Source organism: Gorilla gorilla, chromosome 8 (assembly GCF_029281585.2).
Source record: "Gorilla gorilla gorilla isolate KB3781 chromosome 8, NHGRI_mGorGor1-v2.1_pri, whole genome shotgun sequence".
Taxonomy (NCBI): Eukaryota; Metazoa; Chordata; class Mammalia; order Primates; family Hominidae; genus Gorilla; species Gorilla gorilla.
Genome location: NC_073232.2, coordinates 138,343,598 through 138,371,447, shown reverse-complemented (window position 1 = coordinate 138,371,447; position 27,850 = coordinate 138,343,598). Strand labels below are relative to the sequence as shown.

Sequence of the window (27,850 nt, the reverse complement as noted above, 5' to 3'; positions counted from 1 at the left end):
TTTTGAGGCGGGGCGCCTGTTTCCCCTGCCTGCAGCTCATTAGGGTCTCAACAGGCTTGCAGCCCTCCTCAGGTGTGCACGATCTGGCCCAGGTATCACCTCAGGCTAGCTGGATGAATCCCAAGACCGGGCCTTTGTCTTCTGTTACACCAAAGACCTTTAGGGAAGTCCTCTAAGGTACACCTGGAAGGAAGTGTAGAACCTTGGGTGTTCCTTCTGTTTACGTCTGGCTCCTGGGAGTCCCGAGGCATCGGAGCAGCTGCCTCTCCCAGCCCATGGATACTACTGCTGCTGGCATAGCCATCTGTGCTGGGTCATGCCTGAGGCTGCCCAGAGGCCCTGCCCTGGGGCAGCTCCTGATAGCCCTCGAGGCGGTGTGGTTGAGTGGGAAGAACACAGGCCTTCTAGTCAGATCTGTGCTTTCAGTCTCCACGCAGGAACTGCAGGGTCCCGGCAAGGAACCCAAGCTGCCTGCACTCAGCTTCCTCATCTCTAAAATAGGAGTCATAATTGGCTCCCAGAGGTGTCAGTGAGAGAATGTCTGCCAGGCTTCTGGTCCCCAGCAGGGGTTCACTAAACAAATGGTGGCTCCTGGCCAGCCCCGCTCCAGGCAGGATGGAGTAAAAAGCCCCTAAAATGAGATGACCTCCTTGCATCCACGGCAGGCCTGCCACGGCACTGAACATGAGGCCGGTCACCTGCGAGTACAAATGCCACCGCCCTGGCCTACCAGGCGTGCTACTTGGTTGCACATAAATTCTGTGCGTGGTGATTGAAAGTTTTTATTGTTGGGCATAACTGGGGAAAGACCTGAAGATTTTCCTGAAGATGGCCCTAGAATTTTTGGTCAGCAGCTAGTCCAAGCAACGTCCATTCCCCACACTGCGGTCCCCTGCCCCCTCATACTGTAAGAGGACCTCGCTCTCACCTGGGAAGAGAAGAGGGAATTCATGTTGGGCTTATGCTTCTCAACGGACTAGGAATAGGTAGAACTGGCTGTGAACTAAGAATGGCTAAGTTCTTTTTGGAAAAGCTCAGCAAGCTAGTTATGGAATGAATGATAAAAGATGTGGCCGGCATGGTGGCTCACGCCTGTAATCCCAGCACTTTGGGAGGCCGAGGTGGGTGGATCACCCGAGGTCAGGAGTTTGAGACCAGCCTGGCCAACATGGCAAAACCCCATCTCTAATAAAAATACAAAAAAATTAGGCAGGCATGGTGGTGTGCACCTGTAATCCCAGCTACTCAGGAAGCTGAGGCAGGAGAATCGCTTGAACGCGGGAGGTGGAAGTTACGGTGAGCCGAGATCCCGCCACTGAACTCCAACCTGGGCTACAGAGCGAAACTCCACATAAAAAAAAAAAAAAACAGTCATTAGATTGTCTTCTCCAGGGAATGGATCCCACAGTTTGTGGCCACGTCTCACTCTGAGCTCAGTGCCTGGACTTGGCTGTGGCCAGGAAATGGAAGATGTGGGGTGAGCTCATGTGACATGAGCTTTAGGAAAAGGGCCAGAAAAAAGCTTTCAGGAACAGAAGACAACCACAGCTGCGTAGCAGGTAACAGCCATCTAAATGGCATTTTTGTTTTGTTTGTGGATTGCTTCATTGGTTGGCTGTGCTCCTAACTACATGCTCTTGTTGAGCTAAAGAAAAACTGGCCCTTCCAGAATGGAACAGGCTCTTTTGCTTCTTTGACACCATCTATGTATTAAACGGAGGGAATGATCTTTAACTGTTTGCTCATCCCTTCGCCTCCTGAATCATCTTGCTCTCAAATTTACTTGTATTTGTGGTTTTACAGTGTAAAGCGTGCTCTATTTTGGCTACAAGTACTACATTCTATACCATATTGGAAATGTTCTTGAGCACTGTCATATACGGGGGGATTCGCAGTCAGGGCAACTCTCAATGGGAGAAAGAAAGACACATCTTTTGCCTGTCAGTACTAGGAGCTAGCATTTCACAGTGCTTGGAAGTTAACCAGACTTTGATCTTTTTGTTTGAAGCTCGTTTAGCCTCCACTTCAGTGCAATGAGGTAGTTGTTATCCCTATTTTATAGATGTGAAAACAGAGGCTCAATGAAGTACAGATAGACAGGCTGCTCAGACATAGGCTTCGGACTTGACTTCTCACCACACGCCCAGGTAAAGAAGAGCCTCCTGGGTCTGCTGAATCTGTGGCATCTGCTGTCAGGAGAAAAACAAAACTCCATTTCGGTCTGCAAAAAGAAACCAGTGGGAAGCAGAATGTCAGCAACATATTTTCCAAAACCAGTTAGCCCTTTACCATCTAATCATTTATCAGCTGTGGACGATATGAGGTTGTTTTTTGTTTAGTTTGGTTTTTTCCCCCAATCAGTTTAAACTGAAAAATCTGGATGGATTCCCATCCCCGGTTCCCTGCAACTTTGGCTTTTCCTATCACACAGTTATGTCGGCTCCAAGCTGTTCTCAGCCGCTGCCTGGCTGTTCCATCCTTCTTCCTCGGTCACTTCCACTCCTTTCCTGCTGTCAGCACTCAGACGGATGTCAGCCCCTGAGCTTGGAGGTGGGGAACCTAGACTCAGTGCGTGTTTATTAATGAGGCCGCAGAGTCACAGGAAGCAGCAGGACCCTGACCTGCAGCCCCCCTGAATCCAGCCTGATTATAGCTGGTTTCTCTAGACGCCTAATTTCCAGCAAGAAAAGCAGTTGTCTCCGAATCATACCCGGAGAGCTTTTGTAAGTCAGATAACTCCCGACTTCTACTGTCAAGGTTGATAAATTGGCCTAGTGTGATTCACCCCCAAGAATACAGCAGTGAGACACACAATAGGCTCCTACAAGAAAAGAACCTTCTGACTGCAGATTTTTCAAAGTAAAAGTAACCCCTAATAATGTTTTACTTGGCAGCTTTGTGATGGCTAAAATATGAAGTTGTGACTGCCTTTATGGTGGGGAGCTGTAAGTGGCATTCCTCTTTTTAAAAGTGGTGTTTTTTTCCCCGAAATCACCCAGCTGTCTGTTTCATCCTCTTTTTATTTTTAACCTTGCATTCAACATGGTAAACTTGCCCCAAGTGTCCCTGGTAGTTAAATATTAGAGAAAAAGGAAAGCAAGGCTAACAAAAGAGGTCACATCGTAGCGGGGGCCACAGTCACCCTGCCACGGCTTTGGAGATAAATTCTCTGCCTCTGAGCTGAAAGCAGCACTTTTTTTTCCTGGGCCGCAGGTATCACCATTTTAAAGCATTCTCACGCCAAGGGAAAGGATCGTGCTAAAGGGCTTCTTTCCTGAGTAATTCTCCAGTTTTATTGCTTTGCACCAGTCTATCACTGCTATATGTCACTTCAATTAGCTGCTGTCCTGGCACATTTGGGATAATTTATTAGACATGTTAAAAAGTACATTGTGATGAGCTTGCCAAAAGCTACGGAAGAAACTGAGGCTTGTCTTTTTAACCACAGACGAGGGGCTGTATGAGATCTTTGATGTCATGAGCAACTACCTGGCCCAAGTCAATGTTCTTTTCATGGATGCTCCGGGGAATAAAGCTGTTAAATAAGAAAAATACAAGCACAAAGGAGGCACAATGACCATGTACCATACTTTGGATTTGCAAGCAAGTGGAAGGGAAACATCACTCTGTTCACAACCAGAACTTTTCCTACACTTTAATTACTGTGCAGTATGAGGATTAGTCTATTTAACATAACACTTCCAGGTACTTGAAAATTCATTTCTGATATGAAGTTTGTTTATAAGACAGATACTCTTGGGATTTTTAGCACATGCCTAAAATCAGATCAGTAGCATCTTGCCAGCATCCTCTCTCTGGCATGGCTAAGTGAGCCATAGCAGTCTTATCAACGATCGCACTGACAGATCCTGCCTATGATTCCTTGCCTTGCCTGTTGTCCATTGGCACATCTTTCATGTGATCATAAAATCAGATCGGGTTTTCAAAATGCCATACATTGGGCTTTTCTTAGAAGATGGGACAAGAGAGCAAAACAGAATTATTTTTTAGGATATGACAGGTGGCCCATGGTGAGTCTAGATTGCATTTTTTATTGTTACGACACAAATAGGTACAACAACATTTGAGGTTTAAATCTAGGGAAGTTGTTTCCAGTCTCTAATGGGCATCAAAATCACCTGGATCATTAACAGATGAGCAGATAGCAAATTGTGGTATGGTCTCACTTACAATGGAATATCATCCAGCCATAAGAAGGAATGAGGTTCCGATGCATGCTACCATGTGGCTGAACCTCGAGAACACTATTCTAAGGGAAAGGAGCCAAACACAAAAGGCCACATGGTGTAGGATTCCGTGTACATGAAATGAACAGAACAGGCGATCTGTAGAGACAGAAAGCAGATTCGTGGTTGGCAGGGGCTGGGTGGGGAATGGAGAATGAGGAGTGATGGCTTCATGGATGTGGGGTTTGTTTGAGGGGTGGGGGAAAGTTCTGCAGTTAGTAGTGATGGTTACACAACATTGTGAATGTGCTGGAAAAAAACATTGGATTACATACTTTGAAGTGACTTAAAGGATGAATTTTATGTTGTGTAAATTTGACATCAATTTAGCAAATCGTCTGCAGAGCTTATTAAAATACAGGTTGCTAGGCCCCTACCCTGAGTTTTCTGACTTAGTAGGTCTGAGTGGGGCCTGAGAATGTGCATTTCTAGAAAGTTCCTGGTGCTGCTTGTCCTGGGAGCACACTTTGAGAACCACTGGTCCAGGCATATGTGGGATCACAGCAGGATTTGTCTCCTGTGTTTAAATCGGTACATTGAGGGTTAATCAATCACCTTCTGTGTTTCAGCATTCACTGCTGGTCATCCAGTGCTGAACTGGCACTGGTAATAAAGAAAATGGTTTTTAGTACCTGAACATGGAATCATAAGAATTGGTGAAATCTAGTACTGCCATCCCCTAACTGTGAACTGTCAAATCCCTTCACCTCATTTGCAAATGGAGCACTAATAACTGTTTCATTGGATTGTTCCAAAATTTGAAATTCAAAAAAAAGTATAAAAGAAGAAAAATATTGCCATGAGAAAGCACCACCATATCACCTGGCTAAAAGCAGGTACTCCATACATAGTTACGCCAAAAAAGTATATATTTTAACTCAATTACTAGTCTTGGGGATTTATAATGTTGTGGCCAGAATATGGTGACACATGAAGGCAGTGAGAACTTACAACACAGCCTTGGACTTCATAGTTCCACTCAGACTCCATTTATGTGGCATAAAAGATATGTTTCTGGGGGTTTGGGACTTCAAAGACCATTTCTGGAGGAGTGGAATTATATGGGCCTTGGAGAATGGCTGGAGAGGAAATGAGATGGGAGGGTGGGCACATCCCTTAAGGAAGGAGCTTGGCAAGGGGGGCATGGGACCAGGTTCAGGTCATATTGGAATTGGGATCCTCTTCAGTGCTTTGAGTACAATAGACACTTGAAAACTATTGCTCCATAAGTGAGTGAATAAATGAGAGAGTTGTGAATTTGCCACTCAAAGTTGTATTCTGCCGTCATCAGAGGTATGTAGGCAGAGTCAGCACCTGGGGAGCAGGTGATGCACCTGGCTTTGCTGAGCATTGGCACCTGCTTTGCTCTAGGCACTAGGTAACTAGTGGCTACTTAGGATGTAGAAAATATTCTAATATGTGTGGATTAAGATGGTGTTACCATTAGAGGAATCTAATATTCGCTACTGGCAAATTTCCCTTATCTCTTAAGATTTGAAGTAATTTTCATTTATTAAATTTTTTGTATTGGGGGGCAGTCATTGGGTTTGCTATAAGTTTTCCATACTTAGTTCTGTGTTTTGATCAAATGAGACTATCTTAGAGCAGCAAAAGGGAGATGAGGAGCAGACCTTTGCCTGCTTAAAAAGCAGTTTGCTTTAAAAAAATAAAAAGATGGGGGAATAAGGGTTTGGAGTTCTTATGAAAAACACCTTTAAATCTTTGATCCATTTTGAGTTAATTTTTGTAAATGGTGAGAGGTAGGGGTTCAGTTTCAATCTTCTGCATATGGTTAGCCAGTTATCCCAGCAGCATTTATTATTGAATAGGGAGTCCTTTCACCATTGTTTATTTTTGTCAATTTTTGTCAAAGATTAGATGGTTATAGGTGTCTGGGTTTATTTCTGGGGTCTCTATTCTATTCCATTGGTCTATGTGTCTGTTTTTGTACCACTACCATGCTGTTTTGGTTACTGTAGCCTTATAATATAGTTTAAAGTCAGATAATATGATACCTCTGGCTTTGTTCTTTTTGCCTAAGATAGCTTTGGTTATTCAGGCTCCTTTTTGGTTCCATATGAATTTTAGGGTAGTTTTTTTCTAATTCTGTGAAAAATTACATTGTTATTTTGATAAGGATAGCACTGAATCTGTAAATTGCTTTGGGTAGTATGGACATCTTAACAATATTGATTCTTCCAATCCATGAGCATGGAATATTTTTTTGTTTATTTGGGTCATCTCTGATTTCTTTCAGCAGTGTTTTGTAGTTCTCTCATAGAGAACTTTCCTCTCCTTGGCTAGATAGATTCCTAGGTATTTCCTTTTTTTGTGTGACTATTGCAAATGGGATTGTGTTCTTGATTTTGTTCTCAGCTAGAACATTATTGGTGTAGAGAAAAGCTACTGGTTTTTGTACGTTGATTTTGTATCCTGAAACTTTACTGAGTTCATTTATCAGCTCCAGGAGCCTTTTGGCAGAATTTTTAGCATTTTCTATGTATAGAATTTTATTGTCAGCAAAGAGAGAAAGTTTGACTACTTCTTTTCCTATTTGGATGCCTTTTATTTTGGCTTCGGCAAATAATTTATGGCTGAGTCCCCAAAAGCAATTGCAACATAAACAAAAATCGACAAGTGGGACCTAATTAAAGAGCTTCTGCACAGCCAAAGAAATTACCAACAGACAGCCTACAGAATGGGAGAAAATATTCACAAACTATGCATCTGACAAAGGTCTGATATCCAGAATCTACAAGGAACTTAAATCAACAAGTAAAAAACAAATAGTTCAATTTAAAAATGGGCAAAGGACATAAACAGACACCTCTCAAAAGGAGACATACAAGTGACCATATGAAAAAATGTTCAACGTCACTAATCATCAGAGAAATGCAAATCAAAACCACAGTGAGATACCATCTCACACCAGTCAGAATGGCGATTATTAAAAAGTCAAAAATAACAGATGCTGGCAAGGCTAGCCACTGTGGAAAGCAGTTTGGCAGTTTCTCGAAGAACTTAAAACAGAACTCCCATTTGACCCAGCAACCCCACTACTGTGTATATATCCAAAAGGAGACTCATTCTACCAAAAAGACATATGCCCTCATACTTTCATTATAGCGCTATTCACAATAGCGAAGACATGGAATCAACCTAGGTGCCCTTCAACAGTGGATTGGATAAAGAAAACGTGGTATGGAATACTACACAGCCATCAAAAGAATGAAATTATGTCCTTTGCAGCAACATGGATGGAGCCGGAGGCCATTATCCTAAGCAAATTAGTGCAAGAATAGCAAATCAAATACCATGTGTTCTCACTTATAAGTGGGCACTAAACATTGAATACACATAGATGTAAAGATGAGAACAACAGACACTGGGGACTATTAGATGGGGGAGGATGGGAGGGGAGCAAGAGCTGAAAAACCACCTATTGGGTACTATGCTCACTACCTGGGTGACAGGACCCCAGACCCCAGCATCATGCAATATACCCATGTGACAAATTTGCACATGTACCCCTTCATTGCTAATAAAAGTTGAAATTATTTAAAATAAATAAAAATACCTTTAGTCATTCCCAGTGCCTGGCCCGTACAGAGGCACAGCTCCCAGTGTATTGACACTCCATGGGATCTTCTCACCATCAGCATGACCTTGACCTATCTAAGAATGATGCCAAGTAGAAAAGGGGTTGCCTCTCTGGGTGTGTGTCTGCAGGAAGAGCAGACTGTTTCCCACTGTTGAGTAAGTTCCTCCAGGCCAGTCCTGTCTGCACACACTTGTACCAGCTCTTTCCCGAGGTGCACTCACACCTTCTTCCCTTTGGGTGAGGGGCTCAAATGACCCTCTTCCTGGGGAGGTTTCCTGGTGAGGTCCACTGTCCCTAAAAGTTCAATACACACCCTCTTCCCTTGCTCTTTTATTTTTTTTCTCAGTTCTACTCTTTCTAACTCATTCTGTTCCCTTAGCTTGCCTATTATCTGTTGGCCCCACTGAATGCAAGCTCCATGAGGGCTGAGATTTTTTTGTTCTCTTCATTCCCATATCCCCAAAGCCTAGAACAATGCCTGGCACCTAGTCGGTGTTGAATAAATACTTGGGGAATAATGGAATGACGTGTGATAGGCTGTTCTGATTTTCTTCCTCTAAAGCCTGACTTCCTCTAAATGCCCAAATAGGGTTCATAAATATCCTATCAGAGTGAATAGCCGCCTGCCTCCTTGCTGAGAAATCATGAAAGGATGGGATGAGTAATGACATCCTACAGGTACTTCTCAGCCTCATCACCATTCGTCATCAGAAGTAAGTTCTTGACAATAAACGAGGCATTTTTTTCTTCATTACATAGAGGAAATGGTAGCGATATTGGCTGACCCAGTCCGAGGAAATGGCAGGAATGTTTGTGGAAGGGCTGCTGGACTCCCCATTGACCTTGCTGGGTCCCCTGAGCAAGTCAGAAAAATCCCAGGTTGGTGGGAAGAGAAGCCACTCACACCTGCTCATGGCTGGAGCTGTCACCCATGGTCAGGAGTTGCTGGAAGTTTGAACTGTCCTGACCTGGAAGGCAGGCGGCATGCTGGTGAGCTCAGGCCATGTGGAAAGGAGCCCTGAGAAAGGATCTGTTCAGTGTTGGTGAATTCATCAAGACCTCATTTCGCATCTGAGGAGGACATCGCTACTTTCCTTTTAAAACAGAGGCATCCCTGAAGAATCAATGCTAGGATGCCGTTCCTCAGAGCAAGGTTGAATACCTGTGAATTGGATGACGACCATTTATGTATGCATGATTCTAAATGAGAAAGAATTTTGTTAACATTTGGGAGTTGTCCTCCAGCAGAATGAGGAAAAGCTAAGGGAAGTAGAAATAGATTATTACACAGATCACTATACTGTCTGACAACACCCATTGCAGACACAAAAATACAATGATGATCTTTGCCAATGATGATCTGTTCTGTTCTCCTCTCCTACACATTCTGAAGTTTAAATCCTGGACTTAAACTGTTCTCCTTCACCCTATTTGGATGGGAAACCCCCAAAAAAACCAATGTTTGTGTGTTTTGTTGCTTTGAAAGGAATGAGATGGGGAAGGCATGTCTGAGCTTAGTGAACGGAGCTGGCCTCAGCTCTCCAATCCCTGGGGTCTATGGACATTCTCTGCTCCTTTGGGAAACAGGGCAATTCAGACCACTCTTTTCCAAGCTTCTCTTAATTGCTGTGATTCTGGCTATAAACCCTTCCTGAGACTTAACATTTATCCTAGCGTCTTTCCTAATTAACTCTAATATTTTCTAGAAATCACTTCCCTTCTAGAATGAACTGATAATGGTTTGTCACAGAACTAAGTTGCGTATCATTGAGTGAGAATGATGTTTCATCTCCTAGATCAGGCCTGGAGACATATATGTCCTAGGAAAACTCTCAGATACAGAAGAAGTTTCCATCTGTACCTCCATGAAATTGATTTTTATTTATTTATTTATTTTTTATTTATTTATTTATTTATTTATTTATTTTTGCAAAGAGAAGAACTGCTCTTAAGTCCATGTGTAATATACCAATTACTTCAATATAATACCCTTCTAAATTGCAAAAACATTATCATTTTTCTTGTGGATCATTGTTTGATCCTAGTTAGTATATTTTGATACCAGGAATAACCAGTCTGTCTGCCAGGGGAAGTTACAAAGATTTCAAGATTGTTACAGCACTATGAGTAAGTCCTGGTATGTTGCCTTTGCATCCACAGAGGAGCACTTTCATTTATTAATTTATTTGTAGATTAGAATTATTAATATACTCCAGAGTTAATAGCCCGAGGTTGATAGAAACCACTTGGAGGGAAAACTAATGCAGGAACAGAAAACCAAATACTGCATGTTCTCATTTATAAGTGGGAGCTAACATTGAATACATATGGACACAAAGAAGGGAACAGACACTGGGGAAGGAGAGGATCAAAAAACTCCCTGTGGAGAACTATGCTTATTGCCTGGGTGATGAAATAATCTGTACACCAAACCTCGTTAACATGCAGTCTACCTACATAACAAACCTGCCCATGTACCCCTGAACCTACAATTAAAGTTAAAAAAAAAAAAAGTTAAGGGCCAGGCTTAAAGGCTCATGCCTATAATCCCAGCACTTTGGGAGGCCGAGGCGGGTAGATCACCTGAGCTCAGGAGTTTGAGGCCAGCCTGGCCAACATGGTGAAACCCCATCTCTACTAAAAATACAAAATTAGCCAGGCATGGTGGTGGGCGCCTGTAATCCCAGCTACTTGAGAGGCTGAGGCAGGAGAGTTACTTGAATCCGGGAGGCGGAGGTTGCAGTGAGCCACTGCACTCCAGCATGGGCAACAGAGTGAGACTCGGTCTCAGAAAATAAAGTTAAGAAAAAATAAATACCTGGTCATTAAAAATCTGTGGCTAATAGTATGCCTTATATACTTAGGGAAGAAAAGGGAAACCACTCGGAGAGGATGGTGCAGTGTTATCAGTTTGGTCCTGGAAATTAGCATGATCTCAAAATTCACCAAGCTCAATCATTAAGTGGCCGCTGGTCTACCATCATCAGGGGAGCGTAGCAGCTTGCGTTGGTTTGGCCAATTGATTGAGATCCAGTTCTAATGTCATCCTTATAAACGTCTCCGTTGGGAGAGGGTGCTTGGGTTTGCTGGACAGCAGCCCCTGCTCCCTCTCTAAGTACTAAAACTTTCTGGGTTTCTGGCATGCTTATACCTTAATAATCCTTGCTGCCTCAAGACATGGGAAAATGCATTTGTAAAAAGTGAGACACTCTGTGTATGTTGGATAACACTGGCTGCTTTGGAATCAAACCCCAAATGCTCAGTGGGTTACCATATTAGAAGCGTGTTTTCCTTCTGTATGATGCTCTGAGGCTCTAGGCTGCAGGCGGCCTTCCTCCATACAGTGAGTTAGGACCAGATGTCATGCCTGACTCCTCCATCTCCTAAAACCGTGGGATACTCTAATCTCAGCTGGCAGATGGGGAAAGAAAGGATATGAAGAAGGAATACTCGCTTAAATACCATTAGCCAAAAGTGACCTATATCACTTTTGTTCATGTTCTAGTGCCAAGAATTAGTCATGCAGCCCACCCAGGTACATGGGGGCTGGGCAGCCCTTCTAGAGCACAGAAGGGGAGCATAACTTTGCTGGGGAGTTGGCTGACCCTGCCACACCCGGTTGTTTAGAGGCACCCGGTTGTTTAGACCCTGCCACACCCTGGAATTTGGAGGCAAGGGTAAGACCTGCATTTCTGGATCACCTCCATTCTCTTACACCTGTGCTGGGGGAAGACAGTGACTTGGCCTTTATAGACCTGAATGCCAGTATCAGCAGGTCCTGCCCTACAGTGGAACCATGTGTCCTTGGAACCATGGAATTAATAAACACTGTCATTTGTACTCTTTTCTTCTTTGCACTTTCCAATAAGGACATTGTTATGTGTTTGTATTACAAGCTACAATCCCTATGAATTCACTTTTCATAGCATCATTTCACCCAGAACTATTAATAATGTCTTTAATGAGACTCTGCCTGAACTTGTTGATTTGAAAACCATCGAAAGATCATTTCTTTTTTGATAAAGCACTTCTTCATCAGCCGCATTGGCACTGTACGGAATGGATGTCGGGACGGAACTGAATGTGCCTCGCTTTACACTGCATATCTGAGTTTTTTGAGATGCATTGTTCATTGAGACCACCAGTGAACACCTGGGCAGATGTGGCCAGTGGGTGCCTTCTTGTGGGCACAAGAAGGGCAGGCAAAGCCATTCCATGCCCTGTGATTTACTGTTCTGGGCTCTCCTTTCACAGGTACCCATTTCCCATGGTGTTCAGCAGTTGCAGCAGGAAGGACTTGGAGACCAGCCTGGAGAAAGGAATGGGGATGTGCCTCTTTAACCTGCCGGAAGTCAGGGAGTCTTTCGGGGGTCAGAAGTGTGGGAACAGATTTGTGGAAGAAGGAGAGGAGTGTGACTGTGGGGAGCCAGAGGTAAGAACCATCCCCAGAACAAGGATACAAGAAGACTTGTATCCTCGGCTAGGCAAAGAAGAGAGAACGTGGAGGAACTGTACAGCCAGATGAAAGTACTAGAACTCAGGAAGGAAGAGTCCTATCTGCCCACCCTGAACAAGCCCCGTGAGCTAGGGTGGCTTTCTTGAATTTTAACTATTGCATGGAATAAGTGATCACTTGATTTAAAAAGATAAATAATCCTGTCGAAGGGTACAGCATTCTCAGCAAGATGAGGACAAAAACAATAAAAAAAGTGTTTAGCTTTGAGTTTGACAGAGAAGAGAGCCCTGGAATTCTAGATTCAAATAGCTAATAAGCACCATTTCTTTTTCTTCATAAGGTGTGCTACCAGAGGGGAATCTGAATAAGCAGCATTCATTTTTAACCAGGAGCTTCCTCTCCAGTTGAAATTCTGCCTTGCTGCTGCAGACGCCTCTGTATGCACAACTCGAGGCTTCTGCCTCTCGTGCTTGTAGCTTTCAGAAGCAATAAGTGAAGGCAGGGAACGTTTTTATCTAGCACAGGGCTTAACCCTGTTTTCCAGCCAATATCAGGAAATGTCCTTGTTTTAATAGGGCCCAAGATAATCAATATAAAAATTATAAAAGTCACTTTTTAATCTCTGAATAATCTCAAGAAGGAAAGAGAGAAGACAGCATGAGACCTCCTAGTAAAACAGGTGCCCCCTCGAAGTCTGGAGGAGGTTGTGTTTAGAATAAATCAAAGCAAGCAGTTGTTCAGCAGGCAGTCTCCATGTGGGATTCCCTCCCCGAGAGTTTATGCAAGCTGAAATAGTAGACAAGTTCAAGGCAGGCTTAGCTAAATTCACAGATGGACTTAATGAGGGCTTAGGAAGAGCATCTCCAAGGGCTGCTCTGAAAGAGGGAGTTTAGGGTGGAGGAGAAATCGTGTTGAGACTGGCGCATCCGGTATATTCCTGTGTTCATCACACAAACAACTGGCAAACAGAATGTTCATCATATCCCCATCTTCAAGTCTCTGAGGTTTTCCATACCAGGAGGAATGAGCTTGGTCTGACAGTTTCTGCAAGAACGCTGGAAGTATGTAAGTATTGGGTGGGAGTAAGGGGGGATGTGATGTAGAAGTGGTTTCTTCAAATGTTTTTATGCCCTTGCCAAACTCAGAACTTAACCATGATAATGACATTGTCTGGAGGGGTGTTTAATTTTGCTCACCATGAGCAGGGAATGGTTGCTGTGTAGGAGCAAGTCCTAATTATAGTGTTACAGAAACTCTTCTCAAGATTAGCAGAGGAAAACTTAAAACCATCATGGGTTGGGGTATGCAAAGGGGAAATTCCTTGTGGGCCTTGTTAATTTCTTAAAGGAAAAAATGAATTAGTTTAAATTACTCACCTTTCTCAGGAGAGGCCATGTTGGCTTAAAATGGTTTGTCTTTGATTTGAACTTTTTATGATTCTTTGTTAATCTAAATAAATTTGACAGCTCTTCATGAAGCCATGAACTCTCGGGTTTGGAATGATTTCGTTAGCAGTTATTTACTCCATATGCCACCAGCAGCAGCCACATCACTGCTACAATCATGACCACCATTGCTAACATCACCATCTCCACAATCGCCACCACCACCTCTTCCACCCAACATCATCACCATTTCTCTCATGACCATCATCACCATATCACTGCCACTGCCGCCACCGTCATCACTACCGCCCTCACCATCACCCCACTATTGTAACCACTGCCATCTCCACAGCTACTGCCACCACCATGGCCACACCAGTATCCACATTGCTACCAGCATCACTGCTACCATCCCCACCCCTATCATTATCCCCACCACCACCATCACATCAGCAAATGCTTGAGTACCTAAAATGTGTCAGCCACTCATATTCTGATCCTCCCTCTTTTCTCCATGAAGGAGTCATGCGGCTTGACAGGGTGCTGTCTCTCCAGGTGGCATGTTGCATTATAGGGTAGCTTTGATTATTACAAACTCCCTCCTTGTACAGAGCCAAACTGCTTGCATGCAGTTACCAACTTTGTATTTCTGCAGTTAAGGTCCTTATTTTGTAGGATAACTTCTTGATATTTGAAGATAGCTCTCATTCCCCTCATCCAAAGTTCTTTCTTTGAAAGTTACAGGTGAGCCTTTTGCCTCACTTTTTAGATTTGCTGTTTTTTATTTTTTGCTTTTCAAAAAATAGTTTCAAGTAGTTATTATTAGAAAATAAGAGTTTCAAGGTTCAAACTCAAATTGTGTTTGGCAGTGTGACAACCTATTTACAGTTTCCAAACTGCTTTGCCTAAGAATTTTAGACAAAAAGACTTGTTAACCTAGGTTCTTTATCCCACTACCCAGTGCTCAGGCCCTGGTTATTCTGCATGCCCTTACATCAGATTGACCTGGCCATTCCCTGGCCCACAGAGGGACCCAGTGTGTTATGACATCAGGGAAGGGGTAGTAAATGGGATCTGAAAAACAACCGCCAGCACCCAACGGAAACCAGCTTCTCCCTTGCTCCCAGAAATAATCTCCATTATTTTCAAGAAGATGGCTTCTAGTCTTCTCCCAGTTCATTGTGATTAAGAATCTATGTCTGCTACCTACAACCTGAGAATGACAATTAGGGCTTTGCAGAGAATTCTGTAATGCTTTCATTATTCTTTCTTCTTTGGAGACTTGGTATTCATTGGCTCTGTTGGACTTCTCTATTGAGGACTAAAATAATCAATGTAGCAGCAGATGAAGAATGTGTCTCTTCTGAGAAATATGGTACTGCAGAAGAAATAGATCCTGGGTGGTTTAAAGGCAGGTTGATTGCTGAAGCCTTCCCGGACAGGGCATTGGATTTATATCAACATAAGGAAATCCTGACAACTCACTCGTTCTTCCAGCTAACAGGACTGGGAAAGCAGCCTTATCTCCTTGTTTAAAGTCAATAGGATGCCAGTAGCTTGCGAATATCTTTTCAACTTAGTTAACTTTCTCACATTATCATCCCCTTAGAAGTCAGAGCCATTTGGCATGGCTGCATTTCCATTTGAGCTGCTGCTTATATTGCTGGGTGATTTGAGAGAGGGGGGAAGATATTTCTTAAAGAATTTTAGGACCCAGATTTAGGGTGGCTGGTTTAACATGGAATTTCAAGAACACTTGTAATTTGGTAAATGTGTCATCCATAGAGCCAATAAGGACCAGGATAGCAGTGGTGTGCATTTGATGGCACTGATTTAAAAATGCAATTAATGGACTACTTTTTTTAAAAAAAGTTCCTAAACTCTTTTAGAATCATAAGTCCACAGGTTAGAAACTCTTACTGTCGTAAAAGTTACAGCTATGACTTCTGGTTGACAGTTTTATCTTATTGTCTATATTACACATTCTGGATGTTTATAAAGTCCTCGAGCAAATTTAAAATTTAATAACTTTGGAAGTCTGTATAATAGAATCAAATGGAACATCAAATGAGAGCATAATTAGTGTTTTACATAGGATATAGTTTCAGTATCTGGGTTTGCCATAAATCTTCTGGATTATTGACAAAATTTTATTAATTGCATTTATAAAACTCATGATAAATCCATTCAAGAAAGATGGTTTTCAGGAGTAAAGTATTATATTATTAAACTAGTATGTGATTAGCTTCACCCCAGCCAATGGTATATAAATTTTTCAAAGCATATCATATATTGGATAAAATAAAAGAACATTGATAAATTACTCAGTATTAAAGATCTGTGAACTGTTCCATCTTATGATAATTACATTTCTTCTAAAATGTGTAAAGTGCAGTTACTTGAATGTCCTCAAGTACAAGGACTTCACTTGATAAGTGCGTGCAGGCCTTTTGTTGAGAACTGAGCAAAAAACGTCAATCTCTTGTTTTTGTTAGGAAAAAAATGGAAGCAATGGGTACGTGTGGAGCACAGCATTATAAAGGAGTTACTTTCTTTTCTCACTTTTGTTTCAGAGAGGACAATACATCTAACGCTTGAACTATCCATTTAAATCCCTTGCAAATCAATGGGCACAGCCCATAGGCCTCCTTCCGGCCACTTGCTTGTTATAATGTCCATTTCTGACTTTCCGAGTGATGGAATTGTCAGGCCAGACAACTTACCTGGGCTGGTCAAGGGTCTCATCCACAACCCTGGCGAGATTGCAGGGAATTGTGGTTGAAACCACTGGTTTGACTTCATTTCCTGCCAGTACTCTCTAAATCAAAAAAGGTTCATTTTTGAAGAGTACAGATTGTATGCATCTATGTATATTTTTGATTGGGTAATTTCAAAGTCCTCCAGGGATCCTGATGCAGTCCATTGCAATGAGATCCGCCTGGACACCCCTCTACAGAGCCCCAGTGTACTGCTGACTAGAGTGATGTCCCCAGCCGGCCAGCCTATGTCACAACTGCTTTACCTTTCATGAGGGCACTTGTGTGCTACTGGCTTTTTCCAGGGACTCGTAGACCCAGTTGGTTCATAAACAGCAGAAGCTTTGCTTTCCTAACAGACGGAAACAGGCAGGTGTGCAGTTCAGGAGCTGGGCCCTCTTGGTCTTTCTTGATTTTTGCAGCCATTTAAGGTGTGATGTTTGCATTCAGTGAGTGCATACTCCATAAGACCCTGTCAAACAAATCCCATTCCTCTCTCCAGGAATGTATGAATCGCTGCTGCAATGCCACCACCTGTACCCTGAAGCCGGACGCTGTGTGCGCACATGGGCTGTGCTGTGAAGACTGCCAGGTGAGTCACTGGAGCTGCAACTTGACCCCCAGGTCGCCAACAGGTTCAGGTGGTTCAGATCTGTTGCAGGGCAAGCAGTGTGGCTGGAAGGTTTCCCAGCACTCACCACAGCACGCACCATCCCTCCTTCTCACGCCAGTTGGTGTTACCCACCTCTTACTGTTTAGCTTCTAATCTTGGGGTGAAATGCACGCTTCAGTTGCCAGTCACTTGTGTTTATTTATTTAGGGGCTGACAACTGATCAGACCGATAAACCCTAGTTCAACTTTAAATGCTCCATTTGTGCCGTCAGAGGCACATGGGGTCCTACTATGCTGACAAGAAGAGCAAGGCAAGAACAAGTCCCCATCCACTGTCACTCAGGTTCCCCCAGGTTCATCTTCTTGATCCCGCGGACATCTGCCTGCTGGCTTGTCCCAGAAGTTTTGTATAAACAACTCAATCTTAATGTCCTCCCAAAAGAAGGTGCCACCAACCCTGCCCAGCCAAGAATGGCAGTTTTATACTCTCGCCATTGCTGCTGGCTAGGACTGCGTTTCTTTTGGCAGTTCCATTGTCTCATTATTCAGAGCTGATATCTGACAGAGTAGAAGCCTGAGCTTTTGATTCAACAGTTCCAAGCGTAGAGTTTTATTTCATTTTAATTAAGCAATTGATCCTGACATTCTGCTTGCAGGAAACTCCCTCTTAGCTGCCCCATGTGAGCACGGTGATTTAGAAGGCATTATAACATTTAATGTTCGGCTTTAAAATAGCCTTCATCCTCTTCCTAATGCTGATTAACTTCTGCGGAATGTTATAAGCAGCTGGCTCTCCCTGGCTCCCAGTAATTGGTGAAGGAAGGTGCCTGGAAGGGAGTTGGGGGAAGGGGGAAGCAAGTCTAAGCCTGTGCCCAGGGGGAGGGAGGACCACAGGGCAATGCCTGATTGTGGTTCACTTTTAGGTTATGACTTGTTAACAGTTGCTTTCAACTTCCAGATCTTCTAGAAGTTGGCAGGGGTCTTATCTCTTTGCGTTTCAGGAGTATGCAGGGAACTAAGCCCAGGACTCGCAGGGGTCCCTAGCTGTGTAGCCTCAGACAGGCTACTCTGAGCCTTAATTTCTTCAACCACAAAAAGCTGAGCCATTGGTCAGATGGCTTCTAACACCCTTTACCTCTCCCTTGTTCTTCTCCTGTTCTTCCCATAAAGCAGTAAAGAGAGTTCTATGATTTGACGACTGAGTAAAATTGCTATCGTGATTGTGACCTTAAAGTTATTTTTATTAACTTGCCCACACATGCCAACACCATAAATGCAAATGTCCCCTTGAAATGTGTCATAGTGTTGACACCCAGAGACCTTTTTCTTAAGAATCAACCAGGCCAGCAGCCAACGCTTCCCTCCTTCTTCTTCCTCTGAGGTGCCAAGTGCCAGCAGCCAGCTTGTGTGTTTCTTGGAGAACCCTAATGTTGCATGACATTAAACAGAGGCTGCTCTTGGTTGTCCCACCCACTTTATAGTGGAACAGTGAACCCCAGAACAAGAATCTGATAATTTAATGAGGTCTCTACATTAGAAGCAACTTCCTTTGAAATCCTCACCCCTTATGTGGGACTTATGGCCCTGTCCACTCCAGCCCAGGAGTAATGCTGAGAGCTGCCTCTCCCTTTCCCCGGGTGCATGTGTCATAAATGGCCCTCTCCTTCCAGCTGAAGCCTGCAGGAACAGCGTGCAGGGACTCCAGCAACTCCTGTGATCTCCCAGAGTTCTGCACAGGGGCCAGCCCTCACTGCCCAGCCAACGTGTACCTGCACGATGGGCACTCATGTCAGGATGTGGACGGCTACTGCTACAATGGCATCTGCCAGACTCATGAGCAGCAGTGTGTCACGCTCTGGGGACCAGGTACGTGGCCGCCACAAGCTCGGCATCAGGAGAGGCACTGGCAGACCTGGGCTGTGGGACTGGGGGCATGTGCTCTGTTTTGGTTAGCCCCCACTCCTGGCGGGCGCTATCCACACAACATCCGGTGTGTTCAGTCGGGAGTGATTGACTCCCAGGGAGGGGCTGAGGCCACACTGGGCATGGGGTGCGCAGAAATGGACACTGCCTGGAGCCTGGCCTTAAGAAGCTCAGTGCAGTCCAACAGGAGATGCAGGAGCACCTACTGTGTGCCCCGGGGGATACAGAAGATGCAGGAGCACCTGTGTGCCCCAGGAGATACGGGAGCTGCAGGAGCACCTACTGTGTGCCCCGAGGGATGGCAGGGATGAATCCACCATGACTCCTGCCCTCAGATAGCATAGCACGTAGTTGGACAGACAGACAGAACTTTCCCACCACCACTGAGATTTTAGTAATGCCCCTTTGTACTCATAAGAGGACCCCAACCAAGTGAGGGGCCCAGGGCTCCGTGGGGAAGGCCCTGATCAGACTTGAAGCATAAGTGTGTCTGTAATCGGAAGGCCTGAGAGCAGCAGTGAGTGGCTCTCAAATGGGAAAGTGGGGTGGTTGCGTCAAACAAGAGACCATCAGTTCACCATTTCACCAGTTCAGGCTGGGCATTTGGCACAGTTTGTCTCTTCTGACCCTCCAACAAGCCCCTGAAGTGGGGACTATGAAGTTTTACAGAAGATGATGCTCAAACTCTGAGGCCAAATGTCAGTTTCCCCAGGTCTCCGGGCTAGGATTTGAACCTGGGTCACTGTGACCCAATGCCCATGTGTTACTCCCACAATGCACAGTCACCCTGAAGAGGGAGGTCTCGCTCTAAAGCTCCACCAAAGCTCCAAAATGAAGCAGAAGCTCAGATGCAAAAGGGAAGAATCCATCCCCTGCGTGTCTCTCCTCCACGCCCCACCTTCTGGGGTCAGAGATCCAAGGCCTCACTGGGCAGCCCTGGACTCCAAGGCCCCGTCACCCCAGAACCATTTGAGATTCAATGCCTGTGTCCAGCTCCCAGGAGTCCAACCATGAAATCCACAAGTGCAGGCCCCACCCTGTCCTGCAGTTCTCTTTCCCTTATGATAATGTGGTTGAGTCCTTTGTCACTCCCTCCTCCTGCTGGCTGCAGAAATGACCTCAGCCCTGGCCAGAGACCCCATCTCTGGCAAGGCCGCTGTGGTCGGCCAGGCCCAGGCTGAAAGCCAAGCAGAATCAGGCAGGATCTCTAGTGGGAGGGAAACCTGATAGGACCTTTGTCAGACTTTTGTTGTGAGGCTTTGGTTTTAGGAGTGATGAGGGAAATAAAGTGGAACAGAAATTGATGACTAAACCTCGAAGCTTGGGTTTTCAATGGAATGTAAAAGCCACGCCCAGGCATGGAAAACAAGATGGATGTTTCTCGGAGCTGGGTCCTGCTGGGAGGCCCATGTCCCCTGCCAGCCAGCGATGTCCTCTGTACTTGGAGCTTTCTGGGGGAAAAGAAAGGGCAGCTTGGTAGCAAGGAGGGACGAGCACAGGCCTCTTTAGCTCGGCCTCCGAGGAGTTGTTCTGATGCTCCTCAGCACTCAGGGATGCACGTGGGCAGGTGGGATGGGGAGGCCTGCAGTTCCCGGGCCCTTAGTGCTTCATCCTTGGACCCTGAGCAGCCCTCAGTCCTGGCATCATCGCCTGCTGGGCCTTGGGGCACCCTGGGCAAAGCAGGGGGCAGGAGCAGTGGGGGACACCCTGTTGCAGTGACAAGGACTAAGCCAGTACTCGCTATACACATTGAATGGTGTTTGGGCTTGACATGGTTTAGTGACTTCAGGCAGCTTTTAGCCAACTGAGGTCACTTTGGGACTGCGGCTACTGCTGCAGGCCAAATCTTCATGGCTTCAGGCATCCCTAGTGCCGTCCCCGTCCCAGCCTTTCTCCAGAATCAGCAGTCTCCTTTTCTTGAGTTACAAGGGCTGTGATGAAGCTCCTTTCCAAAAAGCATTTTGTGGCCAGAGCACACACAGCACTTGGAGCTTTGGGAGTGAAATGTGTTCCTTAATGCCCTGCCGTATTCGAACAGCTGGCCCTGTTTCCAAAGTGAGGTCAGATGGAACTCGACAGTGCTGTCTGAGCCACCCCCATTGTGTGACTCAGCTGGCTGTGTGCCTCTGATTCGTGGTGACCAAGGCTGGTATTTATTATCTCATCAGACTAGTCCTTCTGTAGCTGCCTGACCAGAGAGAGAACCAGACAGACAGACAGACTGACAACCTGACCCACAGACTGAGCTTCTCAAAAGCAAGAGCAATAGGAAGTCATCTGCTTGGGCTCTCATCATCCCCATGATGGAGGGGGAGGCTGGAGGTCTGAGCACCCAGGTAGCCACGTCCTCTTCCTAAGGAGGGGGCTTCCCTGGGAGCTCCTGGCTTAGCTCTACTCTCTCCCACCCACTCTCTCCCTGGTAACCAGGAGGCCTTTGCTGGGGTGGTGGTGGGTGGTGTCATGTGTGGCCACTGCACACAGCATGGAACATCCATGGCATCAGGACTGTTGGTAACAAATGTAAAGTTTTGGTGAAGAGACTTTATCTTTGGCTCAGGGTTCCTGAAAGCCACAGCACAGAGACCAGGCTTGGGAAGCCACCTCGGGCTTGTGACTTCCTGGGTTTTGGTCTGTCCTGCCCGCCCCTCCTCAGTTCTTCAGATCATTATACAGACTTCCTTGGGAGAGCAGAGAGCAGGGAAGGCTGCAACCCACTGTGGCCCTTGATGCCAGGGAGCTCTTGGAATGGGCCTTTGACCACCTCCTTCGGGAGTGCAGTGTGCTCCTTCCTCCCCTTGTCGGTGTTTCCACCTGGTTTCCAGTTTACAGGCACTGTGTGAGTTTCCCATGGCGGCTGTAACAAATTAGCACAAACTTAATGGCTTATAAATGCTTCATTTTACAGTTCTGGAGGTCAGAAATCCTGAAATCAAGATACTGGCAAGGCAGCATTGCTTTGGGAGGCTCTGGGGAGCATCCGTTTCCTTGCCTTTCCCAACTTTTAGAGGCCACTTGCATTCCTTGGCTCATGGCCCCTTCCTCCATCTTCAAGGCCAACAGCACAGCATCTGCAAGTGTCTGTCCCTCTCCGACTTCTGCTTCTGTAGTCACATCCCTTTCTCTGACACTGACTCTCCTGCCTTCCTCTTATAAGGACCCTTGTGATTCTATCAGGCTCACCCAGATTGTCCAGGGTGATCTCCCCACCTCAAGATCCTAAAAGTAATCACATCTTCAAAGTCCCTTTTGCCATGTCAGATAACATGTGCGTAGGTTTTAGACAAGGATGTGGGCCTTTTAGGGGAGCCACAGGCATTGAACAGACCACTTACTAGAAAGGGACCTTCTGCGAATTGCTCAACCTTGTTATGCCTCATCGGTAAAATAAGGATAGTGATCTACCTACCCCAAGGGTCTGTTATGCTCCAACATAGCCTATCATCTATTCCATGTAATATATGTGGTTCTATGCTAGATGCAGAGCTCCTAGTAAATCTAAACTCTATAAATAAGATGCAGCTGCACTCCCAGGAAGCTTAGACTAGTGAGCAAGATACTCAAATCCTTGGGGTCTGTAAAACGGGCTGTAAGAGGGTCATGGGCCAGATATGTTGGGGTGGAGGAAAGCAGCCAACTAGGAGGCTTTGAAGACAAGGTTGCCGTGGAATAGTGGTTTGCCAGGGGTGGAAGAGGATGGATATTTCCGGTATACAGAATAGCACAGCTCAGGGCACACAGGGACAGTGGGGCCAACCAGGGCAAGTGCAGGTAGTTCTGTGTGTGTAGAGCTTGGGCTGTGCCTTGAAGAGCAGAGATCCTCAACTGCCATACCATTCTCTCATTTGTCAAGTATTTGTTGATGTCCTGCTGTGTGTAAGATGCTGACTCAAGAGCCCCGACTCTGCCAGAGTGACACACTTCCCACAGTCCCTGTGCACTCCTGCCTGGATCTGGAGGGGAGTGCGGATGTGAATCCTTCACAGTATCCTCCCAGGAGGCATGGATCCCGGACAAATGCAGTCCTGGGAGCAGAGGTGACTTCCTCAGCCAGGCCCCTGGCCAGCCAGATATACCATTGAGAACATTTCAATGCTTTGTTATAGTGGTTGGTTTGAATTAGCTTTTCATGATTCAGAAAGGAAAACTTATTGTCAAGTTTGCATTTGCAGTATTTCCCCACCCAGGAGCAAATGCTTCAGGATCTGGATCACGTATGCACTGGGGTCATCATAGGCCTCCTGGGAAATGTAGGAGCTCAGAGCTCTAGGAGTCCTTGAGTCCTTGTCCCACCGGCCCTTGACATTTGCACCCCAGTGACCTTGCCCGAGTTGCTGAGTTGTCCAGAATTCTCCAGTTACATTCAGGATGTCCATTACTCACCCTCCAGATCTGGCAACCCAAACACTGACTGGATGAAGCCCTTCCTTCCAACTAATGATTCCCTTTTGAAATGGGCTTTTCTCAATCTGGCATTATATTTCAATAAAACAATCCTGCTTCCAAATCTTTCTACAAATAAAACAATAGAAAATTCAAAACACATGCCTGCAACTTCTAACTGGCAAAGCAATACACTTTAAGAATGCCTTTTCGGTTTTTTGTTCATTTATTTGTTGTTCTAATTGTTTTTGTTGTTGATAACGTACGTTCTCGTTGGCTAAGAGTATAATTTTTTTTCTCACTGATTTTTGTCCCACAAATCTGGTATCTCAAGACTTGCTATGTTGATTTCAAACATACAAATGTTATTCACAGTTCAAACTGTGTGGTTGGCGTTTAGCTCTCCTTGCCCAGTTTAGTCTTAATATCTACAAAGATTTTCTGTCAATATGACATGACCTTTACTCCTTCTGAAATATAGCTGGATATTTTTGTTTAGGTAGCAAATTTACTTTTACCAATGTTTTTTGTGAGAACCACCAGCATGGTTACTGAAAATATTCCTTGGCAATTAATCTTACAGATAACTACACATCTATAGTCACAAACAATTGGCATCAGAGAATTCCCAAAATGTGTTAGTTTTTTCTATTTTATCACTCACCAGAATCTAATGTTTGATTTCTGCAGTGTGAGCTGACCAGACCATTTTTATGGGCTGGTGAATACTCAGTGTTTATTTGCAAATCTGGTTTACATGAGCTTGGTTTATTGTGACCCACTTTGGGCAGTGCATTTATGAATCACCTACAACTCCTGTGGCCACAGATGGGAAAAAAAGAGATTTTTGCCGGAAGTCTTGTTGTTTAGAAGTCAGGAAAGTCTCCCTTTTGTCCCATCAAGTGAGAAAGAAATGATAAAATTTGTTCATTTGGACTTCATTTTCTGATGAATACAAAGGTCCGTCTGAAGAAGAGAGATGGGAAGGACAATACAGTCTCCAGTTGTCTGTAAAAATGCCTTTGTCTGTGGATGTTAGTGGCAGGGGTTAGGGAAATCAGTGACACAGGGAAGGAGGAGCCGATTGGACTGAACTGGGGAAGTACATTTGCATCGTGGAGTCATTTTAGTAAGATTAGATTGAGTAAATTGTGGGCTGAATGCAAGATGCCATCATTTCTCTTTCAAAAAAAACATAATGACATTGGGGACTTCCAAACTACAATTACAAATATAAGTTATAGCACTCTGAAGATAAAACTGCTAATTAAAATCCATCACTTTCTACATCATTATAAAATATAGTATGGTGTCAAGATTCCCTCTGAAAGGCTAAATTTTATCTTTTGATAATGGCAAAATATCTAAGTGTTCCATTATTAAGGACTCAAAGGCTCTACATTGATGTAATATGGTAGTGATAAGAAAACCGTTGTCATTCTTTCTAAGAGATGTGAAATCGCTTGTCTTCATGAAGACAGACATTTTTTAATGCAGCAACTTTGAACCAAATCTCTGCCTTTGTAACATCTTACAAGTGGATAGAAGTCATTTGCACTTTTTAAATTATTGACCACTCTGTCTCTAAGATAAATTCCAGATGGCAGCTGACGCACAAAAGCCACGGGAAGCACTCTGTTGGCCCCTCCTCCGCTATCCTGACCAGGATCAGCAGGTTCTGGACAGGCAGGGCACGCAGAGAGTTGTCTGCGGGCTCCGTGCCTTTGAGCCTCTTTCCTTTAATGATGTTTTCTTTCAGTGCTGGAGCTGCATCTGCTCCCAAGGTCAGCACTCAGCCCCCTTTGGTTTCCCTGCTTATAAGTTTTCTTCCTTAACTTTGAGGGAATAACAATTTACCTTTCCAGGAAGTAAAATGTCTGTCTTTTTATGACCTTACATAAGATCCCACAGTAATACTTCATTTGATGTCAATGAATAAGTGGAAATCCAGAGTCATAGAAAAGATAAACCAGCAGACAGTGTTCATTTACCCAGGCTGCTGTGTTTGCAGAACCACAATTGACTTCCTCCGGGAAGGGCATTGGAGACATGATGTGCTTTCCCCAAATGGCTTTTCACTCATTCGTTCTTGGAACACATCTGCTATGCGCTGGCCCGAGGCAGCATCCCTGCCCACAGGTAGGAGCCCTGGGGCCTCTCAGGAGGCAAAAGCAAGTGTGGTAAATACAAGAGGAAGACAACCTTGGGAGGAGGGAAAGGAGGGCCAATCCCAGCCTCCATGGCAAAGCTGGGGGCAGAGGAGAGCCCTGAAGGACACAGGAGCCCTGGACCCTGATCCAGCTGGCTCAGGCATCGAGTTCCAAGGAAGACACTGACTCCCCTGGCTTCGGTCATGTGCCCAGCATTGACCCGATCATATAACCTGTGGGATGGACCTCTCTGATTCAATCTTATGTGCATACCTCTGCCATTAGATAGGAAAGTTAGCTCCAATTAACTATAAAAAATGGATTTCCCATGGGGAAAATGTTCTTGTTCCTAGAAGAAGGGATATGGGAGAGGTGTTCAACAAAACAATAACCCTGTGTCTCCTACCCCACAATCCGTTTTCACAAAGTGCTGTTGCTGCTCCAAGCTCCCAGAGCAACCTCCTACCACACAGGTAGATTTCACCCTGGAGGGGTGTGGCCAGTGTGTGGTTCTGGAAGGAGTTGTGCTGAATCACTCTGGCGACCACTAGCTGGCAGCTCCCTGGCCCCAGGAAGTGGCCCAGAGCCCACCATGGTACCATCCTACAACCTAACATTGGAGTTTGGGGCAGCAGGGGCGTGTTGCAAACAGGACCAAGTTCTGGCCGCTGCGTCCTTAGAAGTTTGGTTCATTTGAAACCCCTTAGCCTTTAAATATCCGTGTTCCTCATGGGAGATTTCTCATTACAGCCTGGAGACTCCAGGGTAAGGCACCCTGGCCAACTGGATAAGAGTAAGCATTGTAAACAGGGCTCTGCTCCATCTTCCTCCCACCTTCCTTGCAAACCCTCACCACCACTACCAAATTAAAGCAGCAGCAATTTCAGAGGGCTGATAAAAGGAAGCAAAAGATCGTATCTATTGGGGCTACCCGTGAGTTAGCCACTCTTCTTCATTCTCCAGAGAAGAGAATGAACAAAGTAGATGACAGGGGCTGGAGTATGCATTCGGGCCTTTGATTCCATAGAGAAATGCATCTGTCCTATCCCCGTGTTTACATGGCTGATGAAATCATAGCCTGCCTCTCCTGCAAATGCCCCTTTTCTTTGCCACGTGGCAGTGAGCCCTATCATTGCTGTGCCTCAGGGACATCACGTCCTGGCCATATTTCAGCGGTAAAGTATGATATGGCATCCCTCACTCCCTCATGTTTTGGGTGAAAGCTCAAATGAATGAAACTCTTAGAAGGTGACCATTATTGCCTTCCTGGAGGTAGACAGAAAGTTAACCTTTAGAACCTCGCATCGTTCAAGCCACTGGATGAATTAATGGCAAAGTGGAGTCAGTTTTACTGGCCAAACTTCACTGAGATTTATTTCTTGAGGAACTGCTCCCTCAGAGGTTTCCAAGTCATTCTACTCTGAATTTTTCATTTCTTTCCCTGAATCAGTATAGATGCAACACAAACCATGCAAATATCTGCTGCCTGCCTCCATTGTCCCAGTTTTAAAGGGAAATCTCACTGAGCATGCTCAGATGCAGGGGGTAGGCTGTGACCCAGGTCAGTTCAGCACCTGAGACATGAGCATGAGGCAGCTGTCGTCCTCACCTGTCAGGAGATTTTGTGGAAAAAGACTTGGTGAAGATGAAGTTGACTCCACGAGCAGCTGGATTACAGGAGAATATGTTGGTGGTTCCGAAGAGGAAAGGATGGCAGGGACAGGAGTCTATAGTCAAGTAGGGGGTTTCCAAGAGGAAGGCAGCACAGGATCATGGCTGGATCATGGGTTTTAGCTTTAAACCCATGAGACAAACCCAACTTTGCCATTTACATTGTGATCTTCGGCAAGTTGCTAAAACGCTGAGTCTAAGTGAAAATCTCTGAAATGGGGAGAATGTAGACCTTACAGGGTGGCTATAAGGATCAAAGATGATACCGCGTGCTGTATCCAGCACCATACTTTAATTACAAATGGCCTGCTGATGATCTAAAATGTGTCGTTCATTTAAAGTGTGTGTGTTTGTTAAGAGCAAGGAGAGTAATGACAGGAAAATGATCTTTGTTCTAGGGTTGAGTGGCATAAAGAGAAGTCAGACTCAAGGGTCTTTGCCCAGGGTTGCCTGCTGCCTCTTTCAATGTGGCACTGGGTGCTGACTCAGGGGGAGTCTGGAAGCCCAGGCCAGGAGGGTTCCCAGAACCAGCTGGGATTTGGGGGCCGTGGGGAACCACACTCATTGAAAGGAGTAAGGGGATGGGTGCAGGGAAGTTGAAATCCTTGTGCTGGATGATAGTTCTGATTTATATGCAAAGGATGTGCAAAAACTATTAGGGTTTCAGA

At 45.1% G+C, this 27,850-nt stretch overlaps 1 protein-coding gene across 3 annotated transcripts in view; it reads left to right on the top strand.

Annotated features, from left to right (window-relative positions):
- Nucleotides 1–27,850, top strand: part of ADAM12 (ADAM metallopeptidase domain 12) — a 377,010-nt gene that overhangs the window by 306,623 nt on the left and 42,537 nt on the right. For all 3 annotated transcript variants that reach the window (XM_019034886.4, XM_019034889.4, XM_063710574.1), the window contains exons 12-14: nt 12,103–12,280; nt 16,948–17,037; nt 18,729–18,924. In XM_019034886.4, the coding sequence (XP_018890431.3) occupies nt 12,103–12,280; nt 16,948–17,037; nt 18,729–18,924 (464 nt within the window). The remainder of the gene's footprint in view (nt 1–12,102; nt 12,281–16,947; nt 17,038–18,728; nt 18,925–27,850) is intronic.